This window comes from Vombatus ursinus, unplaced genomic scaffold (genome assembly GCF_900497805.2).
Source record: "Vombatus ursinus unplaced genomic scaffold, bare-nosed wombat genome assembly UNPS02000582.1, whole genome shotgun sequence".
Lineage (NCBI taxonomy): Eukaryota > Metazoa > Chordata > Mammalia > Diprotodontia > Vombatidae > Vombatus > Vombatus ursinus.
This window is the reverse complement of record NW_020940360.1, coordinates 1,916,731-1,930,361: the sequence shown is the minus strand read 5'-3', so window position 1 is coordinate 1,930,361 and position 13,631 is coordinate 1,916,731. Positions and strand designations below refer to the sequence as shown.

The 13,631-nt window shown below is 33.6% G+C and overlaps 1 protein-coding gene across 1 annotated transcript in view; it reads left to right on the top strand.

The window, feature by feature from the left end:
• The window catches only part of ELOVL4 (ELOVL fatty acid elongase 4), a 57,930-nt gene extending 50,802 nt beyond the window's left edge, over positions 1 to 7,128 (top strand). The window contains exons 5-6 of the mRNA XM_027853711.1: positions 74 to 201; positions 6,021 to 7,128. Coding sequence (XP_027709512.1) covers positions 74 to 201; positions 6,021 to 6,293 — 401 coding nt within the window. The 3' untranslated portion in view covers positions 6,294 to 7,128. The remainder of the gene's footprint in view (positions 1 to 73; positions 202 to 6,020) is intronic.
• Positions 7,129 to 13,631: the final 6,503 nt, after the last annotated feature.

Here is a 13,631-nt window from a genome sequence, read left to right as displayed (position 1 = left end):
ATATAGGTTGAGAAGTAGCAAAAATCAAACAAACCATTTTAACATTATAATTATTACTTATGTTTTTCAACAGCATTTTTCGGAGCTCAGCTTAATTCTTTTATCCATGTGATTATGTATTCATATTATGGCTTAACTGCATTTGGCCCATGGATTCAGAAATATCTGTGGTGGAAACGATACTTGACCATATTGCAGCTGGTAAGTAAAATATTTGTTAAATTTCTTCTGGCAAACCAAATGAGAATATTATTTAATGGAAAGTGTTTGAATTAGATTTAGATTATCTTTAAAAAAAAAAAAGTATAAGTCCTTTCATCTCTTTAGCCTCAACAGTTGAGGTTCTTTAGATATTACTTCCCTGTTACGGAGCCATTGGACAAAATAGTCATGTTCACTATCATTTTATTGTCTTCTGAACTATTAGAAATAATGCTTTTCTCTCTAAACAAAAAAAAAGCATTTCATGAAATAAACATGAAAATAAATTTGTTCATTAAGCTATAATAGAAACTGTTAAGTGACAGACCTTAAGAATCAATGGCATAATGTTTTAGCTAGCTAACTGAATTAATATCAAGTGTGAGGCATTTTCATAGCACTTTACAGGAATTTCTCCTTTGCATTTCACACCTTCTTGATAACAGTTGCCTGTATATGTATTGTTCACTCCATTAGACCATAAGCTTCTTGAGAGCAGAATGTGTGTTGTATCTTTTTTTTATTCCCAGTGCAAAGCACAGTGCTTTGTGTGTTTAGTAAATGTTTCTTGACTGGTTAGAAAAAGGTAATTATCCTAGTTAACTTTCATAACTAGAATCTTTCTCTTATTTCTTTCATTACCACATATTTCATAGTGCTTGTTAATTACATTAGACTCTCAAGTATTTTGAAAACACTGGAAAATTGACAAACACTATAGAGTAAATGCTATGGAAAAAATAAGAGAAAGGGAATAGTTCAGAAAGTTAACTAGGATAGTTATCCTTCTCCAACTTCAGCCGAGAAACATTTACTAAACATGCAAAATCTTTTTATTCTTATGTAACACCCCCTCTGAGCTACTTTCTCTACTTGCATTCATACTCAAAGTTTGAGTCTTCATAGAAAAGCTGTCATGTGACTAACAGGTTCCAGGGTACCCTTTGAGTCTGTATTCCAGCAACTTTAGTTCATAAGTCCACAATAAAAACAGTAGCTATGAAAGAGTTCCCCCATAAACCTGGGGCACACTCTCTCACAAATATACACAGTGTACATGGCAAGAATGAGTACAAGATTGGAGCACAATGATAGCAAATCTCGCATGTAGAGAGTGTTTTTAAATCATGCCTCCACAACTCTAGGTCCATAATGTTATTCTTTCCTTGCACAGTTCTTATGAGCCTCACCTCTCTTTCCCATCAGTTTCTATGTTGAGTGGATTGCTTTTCTGGATTTCTAGAATCTGCACTTCTTCAAAGTTCAACTATTAATTACCAGAGTTGGCTCTTTCTTGAGTTCATCACTGGCTCTTTTCTTTTCTGCCAGAGATCCTACTCCTTGAAGCTATTTGGATGCTACTTCTCTGTGTCTGTGTCTGTGCCTGTGTCTGCATGCAAAGTGTGTGTTCATTGCTGGATGCAAGGCCTTCTTCTGCTTGAGTAGCCCAACTTCAAAGTTCAATGGGCAGTAAGAGGAGGGCAGACAGAAAAATCCTCTTTTTTTTCTGCTTTCCTCAGGTATAGGCACGGGGACCTCTTCCACAAGCCCTGTCCTATCTTGCACTGGCTCCAGTGTTGGAGAACTCTGAATTTTAAAGACATTCTGGAGGCATAGCCAATTTTCAACTGGCCAGTACAAGCTATTTCTCTAATTCCATCAGAGAAAATTGTTCACATTTAATAAAGTAACCACTGAGTTTTAACACTTTGTTAACACATGAGCAGATCATATCCTGGTGGTGGAAACAATCAGTTGGTTAAGGGACAGTTCTCCCTTTTACTCTTATCTGAAAGGCATGTGTTAGGATAGAATCAAAACTAGCATTTGGGATTTTTAAAATAAAAATGTTTTCCTTTAGAAAACATTGTGTATATAAGCATATGCATAGATATAATCATAATTTGTTTTAAATTTTAAGTTTCTGATCAAATCTATTTTACCTTCCTAACTAAATTGTTTTTTGTCTTCCATGTCTAAATCAAATGTGGCTTTATTTTAAAACCCTTAGTTTACATTTCCTTTTGTTTTTTTCTTAGTGACATAATGAAAAGACCCCAAAATAGAAATTAAAAGTTCTAGTTCTTTTGCTTTAGTTCTAGTTCTTTTGCTATCTGTGTGGCCACAGATAAGTAACTTACCTGTTTAAAAATGAGGAAACAAGTCCAAGGAAAAGATTGAATTAAATTAGTTTTTAAATTTAATTTAATTTTTTCAATGAATAAATATCTATATTCTCTCCCTCCTACTTCTCCTCCCTTTTAGAAATAAAAAAGAAAAGCAAAACTTTTGTAACAAATATTCAGGGTCAAGCAAAAAAAATTCTTTATGTCCAAAAAATATATATCTTATTTTGCACCATGAGTCTCATTTCTATATTAAGAAGTAGTTAGCATACTTCATTATGAGTCCTTTGGAATTGTGATTGTTTATTATATTTATCAAAATTCTTAAGTCTTTCAAAGTTATTTATCTTTACAGTGTTGTTATTGTTATATGTTGTTCTCCTGGTTCTGCTTATTATACTCTGAATCAGTACATACAAGTCTTCCCAGGCTTTTCTGAAACAGTACCTTTCATTTTTTCTTATAACACAATAGCATTCTATTACATTCATATGCCATAATTTGTCAACCATTTCCCAATTGATAGGCGTTCCTTTAGTTCTTTGCCACCACAAAAAGAGCTACTATAAATATATATGCTTAAGTCCTTTCCCTCTTTTTTTATTATTACTTTGGAAGATAGGACTAGTAGTTGTATTCTTGGGGAATTAGATTGATTTCTAAAGTCTCTTCCAATTTTAACACTCAGTAATCCTATATTTTTCTTTTGGGTCTTTGTTCCCCCCCATCTTAATTTTGTTGTGCCTTCTTCTTTCTTAGTATTACCTATTGCTTCTCACCTCCCACTTTGTTTCCAAACTAACTTTTTTCTTTACAGTTTACTGTAACATTTTAAATAGGTTTTTTTGTGTGTGTGACCCATTTCCAGTTCTTAAATTTTGAACCTTAAAAGCCTTAAACCTTTTGTTTTCTACCATGTAATACTTTGATTTTTTCAGGGTTTAATTAAAGACTACCTTTTTAAAATAAAGTCACTTCACCAGATAATCTAAGAGGTATTGCATAAACATGACACACAAAGCCAAGGGAGAAGCAGGGGTAGAATAATGATAAAAATCACCAGAAAATTGTTTTATTCATGAGTAATGGCACTTAGTACAGAGACAAAAATGTAGACATCCTGCTTAAAAGTAGACTTTTTAAAAACTGTGTGGTAAGTGTTTTTAAAAAGCATAAAGTGCTTTTTAACTTATGACCAATGATTATAAATTCATAGTTGCAGAAACCAATTACTTTTAAATATCCAATAAAGTGAGTGGTTATAAATATTGATAATCTAGTCAAGCAAAATAAAATAAAACTGTTGTGGATGCCAAAGTCTTGGTCAAAGGATATAATCAGATTTATAACAATGTATATGGCTAGATTATACCCCTCCTCTTCCCCTGCCAAGGAATTTATATCAGAAGTAGGCATGGATTTGCAGTCAGAAAACCTATGTTCAGATCATGCCTCTACCATTTACTCCCTTTGTGTTCATAGGCAATCTCTCTGAGCCTCAATTTTCTCATTCGGGAAATGAGGAGGTTGGACTAGATGTCCGCTAAGGTACCTTTCAGGTCTACATCAATGATTCTATGAGCCTTTGACTAGACTGCCTTTGAGTTCCCTTCCAACTCTAAATCTATGATAATTTGATCCTTTTTAATGATTAGAAGGGTTAAGTTAATATATCCAGTTTTTTAAATTCTTGAAATATATATGTATATGTAATGTATATATGGTAAATCCATATTAGTTGTTTCTCTTTTTTAATACTGAAAAACTTTGGCATCTATATTCATGTTTTTTTTCTCTATGCTTTGTTCTTACGGTAACTCTTCATATTTTTGTTGAATAAACAAATGCCATAAGTAAACTAGCTGTCGAAAATGCCCATCTCTGCTCCAAAATCATTTGATGGTGATCTTGTTGGGCCAATGGAATTGGAGTCATTTGCTCTTAGGATATGGACCTAGTAGCCTTAGTTTTCCAGAGCAAATACTCACAGTCAAACTAAAAAAATCCAGAAATCAACCTAATGGCTGTTTTTCAAAGTTTGGCATTTATTATAATTTGATTTAATCATAGCTTGTATTAAATTTTATCAGTGGAATCATAGCTGAAAATACTACTCATTTCTACTGTGAGTTGCTAAACAGCTGAGCTAACCAAACAGGAAACACAACCTTTTCAGAATACTGGGTGTGAAGGACTTGTTTGCAACCAAAGTGCTGTAGGTAGTTTTTCCTCCATGCTTTTGGTGTCAGAGATGTTTTTCATAGATGTATAAATTGCTTTTCATATTATTCAAGTGTTTTTGTGATACTTGTCTGTATATTGAGTTTGTAATGGGATAAAAGAAATGAAGGCAAAATCCTAATTGGGATTGTAGAGATTGTATGTCTTTCCTCATAACCTATACCTATTTCTCATTGTGAAAACACAAATAAGCACTCACACCTATACACACGCCCTTTTTTCAGTCATGTAGGTTCTGAAAATCATTGTGAAACTAGAGACGATCAAAAATCTTGATTTTTGCCATTGGAAGTTTAAGAATTTTGTTTTCATTTCTGTATACTCAGAATCTAGGCACAGTGCCTCACATAGTAGATGCTTAATAAATATTTGTTGAATTATGAAATCATTTGAAATAATTTAATTTTTCTCGAGTCCCCTTAAGTTCTAAATCCTGTGATCCTTAGGAGTCATCTATTTCAACCTCATCATTTTACAGATGAGGAAGCAGACCCAGAGAAGTTGAATGACTTTCAAAGGGTCATGAATGTAGTAAATAGCAGAATGGGACTGGACTCCATATTCTCTGACTACAAACACAATACACTTTTCATAACATCAGGAGAATAAAATTGAGTTTTTTTTGGTAAGATAGCATCCCAAGGAGAGAAAAACTTGAGTTACACGACTTAAGGAGAATTATTATCAGTTCTGTAGAAGAAGCATAATATCTTTTGAATAGGCTTGTCCAAAACATGGCATACGATAAATCCTTTTTACAAATACCTAACAAGTTAGTCTTATATAATTCAATGATTATTTATTATTACTTATTATTTAATAAGTTTACCTGTGGTTTAATTCTCATAACATAAGTAGTACTGTGGGTGCTTTTTAAAAAATTTCATAATTTCAAATGACAATTTCATAATTTATGATTTTGGAATTTGGGGGTAATTTTCAGGATCTTTTTATAGATCTAATTAGGACTTAAATTTGTCACATTTCCATTTACTTCATAAAAAGATTTTAAATATTTATTTACCTCTCCCTTGTTAAGTAAGAAATGACTATAATGTTGAGTTTCACTATATCTTTAGTTACATAAGTTATCCCCAAAGTCCCCAAAGCTATTAAAGCTGAAGTCTGCACTAAGATTTTTAGGTCATTATGTCTATTCCTCCAATACAGATTAAGATAGCTCTGGATTCTGAAAAAAAAATTAGAATAGCCTTAAGTAATCATGCTATAGACAACAAATTTTGATAAAAATGGAAAATATAGCACAAGTACTATACTTTTTCAGTCCCACCCCTGGCCTAAAGTAACCAAGGTAGTAGAAACAGAGCTGTGATTCATCCCAAGGTGCCCTGACTTCAAGGTCAGCTCTTTGCATTGAACCATGTTACTTTCAAAAGATAATGATATAGTCCACATTCAATTTAATCTTATTCTATGCCTTTTTTCTTTTAGGTTCAGTTCTATGTGACCATTGGACACACAGCATTGTCTCTTTATACGGATTGCCCCTTCCCCAAATGGATGCACTGGGCTCTCATTGTTTATGCCATCAGTTTTATTTTTCTGTTTCTTAATTTCTACTATCAAACATACAACGACCCCAAGACATCAAAAACTCGAACAGCAACAACAAATGGTATTTCAGCAAATGGTGTAAGCAAATCAGAAAAGCAGCTAGTGATGAATGGAAAAAAGAATCATAATGGAAAGGCAAAAGGAGAGTAACTTAATCCAGGCCTTAATTTTTGTTGACAGTAAGGAACTTCCCATTTGATAAAATTTTCAAGGAAAAACACAAGCAAATGAAGGTTTGGAATAGGGAGAAAGGAGCCTTCTCTCTCTGTGCCAGTTAACCTTTAGATTAACTAAAGTGTTAGATAAGACACCCAGATGTTTATTTATGAATATTGTTTCAACAATAAGACTTCTAATTAACTTTTAATTTTTGTCCAGACTAAAGGATCATCCTGTTATTTGGAAGATTCCCTTTCAGGCCACAAGGTTCTTCGTAGAAGAACTCTTGCTAGTAGAATACTAGCAAAATATAATGGAGTTTTCATAAATCTTTTTGTGCATATGTGCAAGTTCTTCTAAAGTTGGTTTTTGAACCAACTAGATGAGCCATATCACAAAGTGACTATGTTTAATGAGGACATTAGTATACATATGTGCCCTCACTAACAACCCTTTAATCTAAATTACCAGCTACATGCCCTTTCCATTTTCTGGGTTGAAGCATAATGGTAATATAAATGATCTTAAGTATTTTGGATTTCAATTTACATGCTAAAGTGGTCTGAATATGCCATTTTTTGTTGTAATTAGGTATTTAAAATCTGGTAATGACTCTAAACTCTTAAGTATTTGGTGAAGTCTGGTGTTGGTAAATGTAAGAAAACATTGCATAAAATATGTTTTAGCAGTCCAAAGGTTATTGGAATAACCAGTGATGCAAATGATTGTGGGGAAACAAATTTTTGTGAGCAAAAGGTAGCCTTTGAATATTTCTATTTCTGTCAGAAATGTATTATGAAAAATTATAATTATTGTCTGATCAGAACGTGAAACGTCTCTTGTCTTTATTAGCAATATCAGCAGTTACATCTATGTGCTGTTAGAAAAGAGTATGTTGATTTTATCAGGCTTTCCTTGTTTTGATTTTAGTGTCTGTTACAGATTTCATATATGCCTACCTCTTCTGTTGAAAAGAACATTTAAAATTAAATAAATTTTAATTAAAAAAAACCACATACACAAGGAGTCTTCCAATGTAATGTTAGTCATATTAACTCCAAAACCCACTACTCTTTCTTAGTTTTGTGAATAGTGTATACTCAGGTTTTTCTATAAAGTCATTCTTTCCATTTAAATACAAATTTAGTTTTATAGTGATAATTTTGTTGTGATTAAGTTCAGATATTATTTATTAATAACATGTAGTACAATCCCATTCTAGTGCAATATTCTTGACTCCTTGGTGCTGAAAGCATGAAATTCACAATGCTTAATGTCATAAGGTAATAGACAAGGACAGAACTATAAAACTACAATTGCCATTGAAATGCAATACTTACATAATATGTGACCAATTCAGTAGGGAAGAGAATATGTACTGTTTATACATATTACTTGTGAAGCACTATGGTGTAGTGGATGGAAGGCTGGCCTTGAAGTTAGAAAGACCTGTGTTCAAGTCTTCTTCAAGACTTCTAAGTACCCCAGTCAACTCTTCAAAGACTACAAATTATAAATGAGGTATCTGTAGAGGAATTTACCTCACTGGGAGGTTCCCTACTGGGAGTTCCCAATACTGAAGAAATCACAGGTCCAGACATTTAAAAAATATATACATATTACACAAATTAATTTGTTAGGGAAGCATTGGACATAATTCTATTAAAAAGTGGAAAACTGTAATGCTTGACACAAAAGCACGAACAAGATTCTAAACATTTTATTGACATGTAAAAACTGCATGTGCAGGACATATACTGTATGACTGTGGCAGACAATATTTTTTAAAATTTTGTAAACCACAAAATATTTATTGTGCATTAAAATTAGGCATTTCAGTGTTTTTTTTCTTAATGCATTTGCAATTTTAAGAACTGTAAGATACTTGCTACAGATCCATAATGTTATGGTCTGATAGGATTAACCCCAGTTTGTTTTTGCTTCTTAGTTCTGTAATAATGATAGATTTGTCATCTGTATAAACAATCTGTACTGGTTCCTCTGAGCTCCTCATTCTCTGCCACTTGATTTATGCACAATAAATATGCTGCTGCGGTGGAAAAAATGATCTTTTCTCTTAATTAGTTTACTCAGATGTATATTGTTTGCTGGGAGTTTAATTCCTTATCTTAAAGCTATATACTAATGGATTTCTTTTCTAATTTAAAGTTGAGACCTTCAAAAACCTCAGTATCACATAGTTACATCTACCTTATATATTTGCATAAAAGCTTATATTTTTGTAGTATATTTTCCATCAAAAAATTATTTTACTACACTTCTGGATCACATGACAAATGAGATAGGGAACTAGACACTTTTGATAGTCTCTGCTAACTATCAAAATCTCCCCACATTGAAATTATTCTCCATCAGTAGAGTAATTACAACTGTTTCCTCAGCTCAAGACTCCCAAGAAGGCTAAAAAGGTAATAGCCATATGAATGAACAAAGTGCCTGATCCTCAATGTGATAATGCACTGCCAACAACCTCTGCCTCCCAATATTCCCCACACTCCAGCGGGGTATACAATCCAACAATTGACTTGTGTTCTGGGACCCACTCAACAATAGCCGTGCTACAGCCACAGTTTCTGCCAGCACAACCTGACTCTGCTCTCATCCTAACACTCTGTGGCAACAAACAGTGGACTTCAACTCTGTCTATCTACCTAAAAAGTTGCAGTAGGAATTTGAGTGATAGATTCCCTCTCTGCGGCTGCCACTCTCAGACAGAGAACTAATGAATTGAGGAAACTGCAGTAGGAAAGAAGTGTTGTGCACGGCTATACAGGGCCTAAAGAAAAGGGGGACTGGCATTCAATTGGATTCAGTTATTTCCCTCAAGAACTTATTTTCTTTTTTTGTTGTTGTTTTGTTTTTTGTTTTTTGTTATCAGGCAATTGGGGTTAAGTGACTTGCCCAGGGTCACACAGCTAGTAAGTGTCAAGTGTTTGGTCTGAGGCCAGATTTGAGCTCAGGTCCTCCTGAATTCAGGGCCGGTGCTCTGTCCACTGTGCCACCTAGCTGCCCCAAGAATTTATTTTCAACAGGGACTGAAGACATTAAAAAGTGAATTCCCCAACACGAACCATAGGGGAATCTAAAGAAAAAAAAAACTAAAACCACCAAAAATCTCAGGAAAAAGAAGACTCAGTTAAAAACCTAGATTAGACCCAGGTAAATCAACAGGGAAGATATTAAAACAGAAGGAAAGATGACCAAGCCATGCAAAGGGTTGTAAACACTTAGTAAACACTGAATAAATATCATAAGACAAAGGAAAGTATACCAATGCCTAATGAAACAGAGAACCTCATGGATTGGAACTATAGCATGGAACTACAGAAGGATGTTCCTCAGTTGTTTAAAAGAAAAATCATAATCTTGAAAGAAGTTTAAAGGGAATAAAGGGTAGAATTTATAATAATAATAAGCTGAAATAATAAACTGAATAGAAAATAGAATAGAAATAGAAAAACTTGAATGTGTGGTGGCAAGTCTCTCCAAAGAAGCAGAAGATCAATTAGATAGTGACACAAATGCATCAATGTGAAGGAAAATCTGGAAGAAAAGAAGCAAAAAGAAATGACATTAAAAGAACACATCATCTCTATATAAGCTAAACATTGACATAGAAGACTGAATATATAAACACAATTTAAGGACCATAGGCTTTCTAGAAAAACATGACAAGTCAAAAAATCTGAACACCATGAAGCAAGAAACAATACAAAGAAACTTTCCAGAACTTCTGAATTCAGAAGACAAAGTACTAATTGAAAGAATTCACAAATTATCTCAAAGAAAAAATCCCTTTGCTTCAAACTCCAAGACTACACAGTGGTTAAATTTAATTCCAATGACAAAAATTCTGCAGATGACCAGGAGAAGGACCTTCAAATATAGGTAAAAAGAAATTCAAAGAACATAAGATTATTCTGGACCTGCCAGAAATCACTGAAGGGAATGAAATAATATGTCCCCAGAAGCAAAGGAGCTCAAGATGCAACCCCAAATTTAAAAAACAAGTGTGAGCAGATCATTCAGCTTTCAAATACCCCAACATAAGAAAGGTAAATAAATTCAATCATCAAGGAAAGCACAAGTAACAAAATAATCATGCTATTTCTTGAGAAAAAAGAACTAGAAAGTTAAAGATAATTGTGGTGTTTAAATAAAAAAAAAATAGCAGAAGGACCATTAAAAGATTTCTTCCTAAAAGTATAGAAATGCATAAAGATGAAAGTGGAACTTAAAGAAATAGAAGAAGGGATGGTGGAGAAACAAGCCTGAGACACCATGGACTAAACTTCACAACCCCATCTACAAGTGAATCAGTATATTTTATGGGACTAACCTGGAAAGGGGTATAAAAGGGGAAAATAAAGGTGGAAAATTTAGGGGGATTGTGATGTACCCTAATCAAGTTAATAGTAAACAATGAAGGGAAAATAGCTCTATTATATTCCCAGCAAGCAGGCATGCAGGAGAAAGGGGGGAAATCACAAACAGAGGATAGAAAAGGGGAGACCCCAAATTCAGTTGTGGGATGGGGTCTCAATGAAGAACATTTCCATGTGGGAAGAAAGACATTCTGTAATAGAAGATGAGGCACAGGGAGACCACTTCCTCTGAGAGAGTGTTCTGCCTCCATGTACAATGCCTACCTGAAGAGAAGGGAAATTGGAATAATTGGGGAGCAACCAGTTTTCAGTAGGGTGAAAGGCAAAGACCCAGAGGCAAGATTTTGGGCAAATCAGGAAGAAAATGATCATGGGGAGGTAAGGGGCTTGAATTGGACACAGAGATATTTCTACCATTTCTACCTCCTACAGGAATAGAAATTTCTATGCACGAAGCACAACAGAAATAAAGGAGATTTCTATACCATAGCCTAGAAATTGTTGGAAGAGGGAAATCAAATTTAGTCCATTATAAGCTTTAATTCTATAAGGAACATAAAAAAGACTAAAGAAGGGATAGATAAATATGACCAGATATCAAAGAATAAAAGTTTAAAATGGACAGAAAGGGAAGAGAATTAATGAAGGGAACAAGGTAAAGAAATAATTCTTAGAAAAAGGTGAACAAAAAAAGAAAAAGGTGAAGAAAATGAAAAAAAAACTAAAGAAGTTAGAGAGAGGGATGATTTCCAATTGACTGCTTAGATTAAAATGAAGGAAAAATAGGAGAAAATCAGAAAACTAAGTGAAAAGAAGAAAAAAAAGGAATCAATAAATTAAGGTAAACTCCTAAATTACAAGAAAAGGTGCCCAATGGGAAGAGGTTAAGTTTTGAAGGTGAATCAAGTCAACAAAGGGAAGAGAGACTATTTGAATAAACATCTTAAGGTAAATTAAAAAATAATTGTAGCAATAAAATACTATCTCAAAAGAGAAGGAGGAACAAAAAAGTAATCCCAATTTAGAAAATAAGCAATTCTAGAGACACAAATGGAGAAAATATAAACTTCACTCCCACAACTTTAAATGTGAAAGATTACCTCACAATTATCAGACTGGCAAAATTGGCAAAAAGTTAGATAAATGTTAGAGGGATTATAGGAAAAATGGGCACGCTAATGCACTGTTGGTGGAGCTATGACTTGGACCAGCCATTCTAGAAAGCAATGTGAAACTATGACTAAAAAGTTACTCAACTGTTCATACATACCCTCTGACCCAGTGATGCTAATAGTAGGCCTATATCCCAAAGAAATCAAAGAAAGAGGAAAATTCATATCTATATCCATAAGTATAAAAATATTTATATCAACTTACTATAGTGACAAAGAGTGGGAAATGAAGGTGCCCATCAACTGAATGGCTTAACAAATTATGGTATATAAATGCAGTAGAATATGATTATGTTGTAAGAAATGATGAAGACGGGTGAGTTGCGGAGAAACCTGGGATGTGAGCAGAACAAGAACAATTTATTCAATAATAACATTGTTTGAAAGACTTAAGAACTCTGATCAATACAAAGACCAACAGTGATTCTAGAGGACTTACAATGAACATGTTGCCTATTTCCCGGTAGAGAGAACTCCCTTTGAGTTCATCAGGGGTAGAATGAAACACATTTTTTAAAATATGGTCCATGTGGAAAATTATTTTGTTTTACTATTTATTTTACAAGGGCTTTATTTTTTGTAATGGTAGAAGATAGTGGGAAGAAAAGACTACATTTTTGTTATTTGAATTTTTTAAAAATTTGATTAAACAATTAATAAAAATGAAAGTGGATGATTGAATAAGAAAACAAACCCCACAATCTTTTATTTACAAGAAATAAACCTAAAAGGCAAAGACATTCATAGAATAAAAATGAGAGGACAGAACAAAATTTACTATGTCCCAGGTCAATCCAAAAGAGCAGAAGTTGTAATCATTCTGTCAAAGAAAAATAAATGTTCCAAACATAAAAGCATATAAACAAGGAAAATACATTATATTAAAGGAACTATAGACAATTAACCAATATCAACATTAAACTTATGTACTCCAAATGCCAAAGTATCTAGATTCATGAAGAAAAAGATTGGGAGCCTCTAATGTTCCTTTCTCAGATTTTGGCAAATTAACAGAAACACAAATGAGGGAAAATATAGAATTGAACAAATTGCTGGAGCTAAAGATAAAGATTTTATGAGACCCACTGAAGAATATATATACTTCTCACCACCCACAAGGAACTTTTATAAAGATTGACCATTTATTAGAGCACAGAGGTATTGCATGTATATGTAAAGAGGCAGAAATAATAAACACATCCTTTACAAATTACAATATAACAAAAATATTAATCAGTTTAGGGAGCAAAAGCAAAAGAAATACACCAAAATGGAGAATTAATCATGAAATCCTAAATAACGAGAGGGTAAGAAAAATCATAGAAACAATAATTATGTAAAAGACAATGATAATAAGACTTCTGGGGGGAGGAATCAAGATGGCAGAGTAGAGGAAACAGCCAAGGTCTCTTTCCCAATATTCCCCTCCAAACAACTTTAAAGTAACACCTCAAATCAAAATATGGAGCACCAGAGGCAATGAAAGATCAAAGTGACATTTTTTTCCAGCCCAAGACAAATTAGGAAATCAGAAGGAGTGGTCTGTGACCCTGGGATGGGGACTGACCCAGAGCCCACATGGAAGCAACACTTGTGGTGATCCTTGGAGGTGGCACCAGCAGCAACAGCAGCTTCAAGAGCTCTCAAACCAATAGTGGTAAGGGGATGTCTGTAAAATGAGAGAGTTGATACAGTTGATGCCCCTTCTAGGTCTAAATATGTGGTTTTATGAGCTACTGTGGTGATCTTTT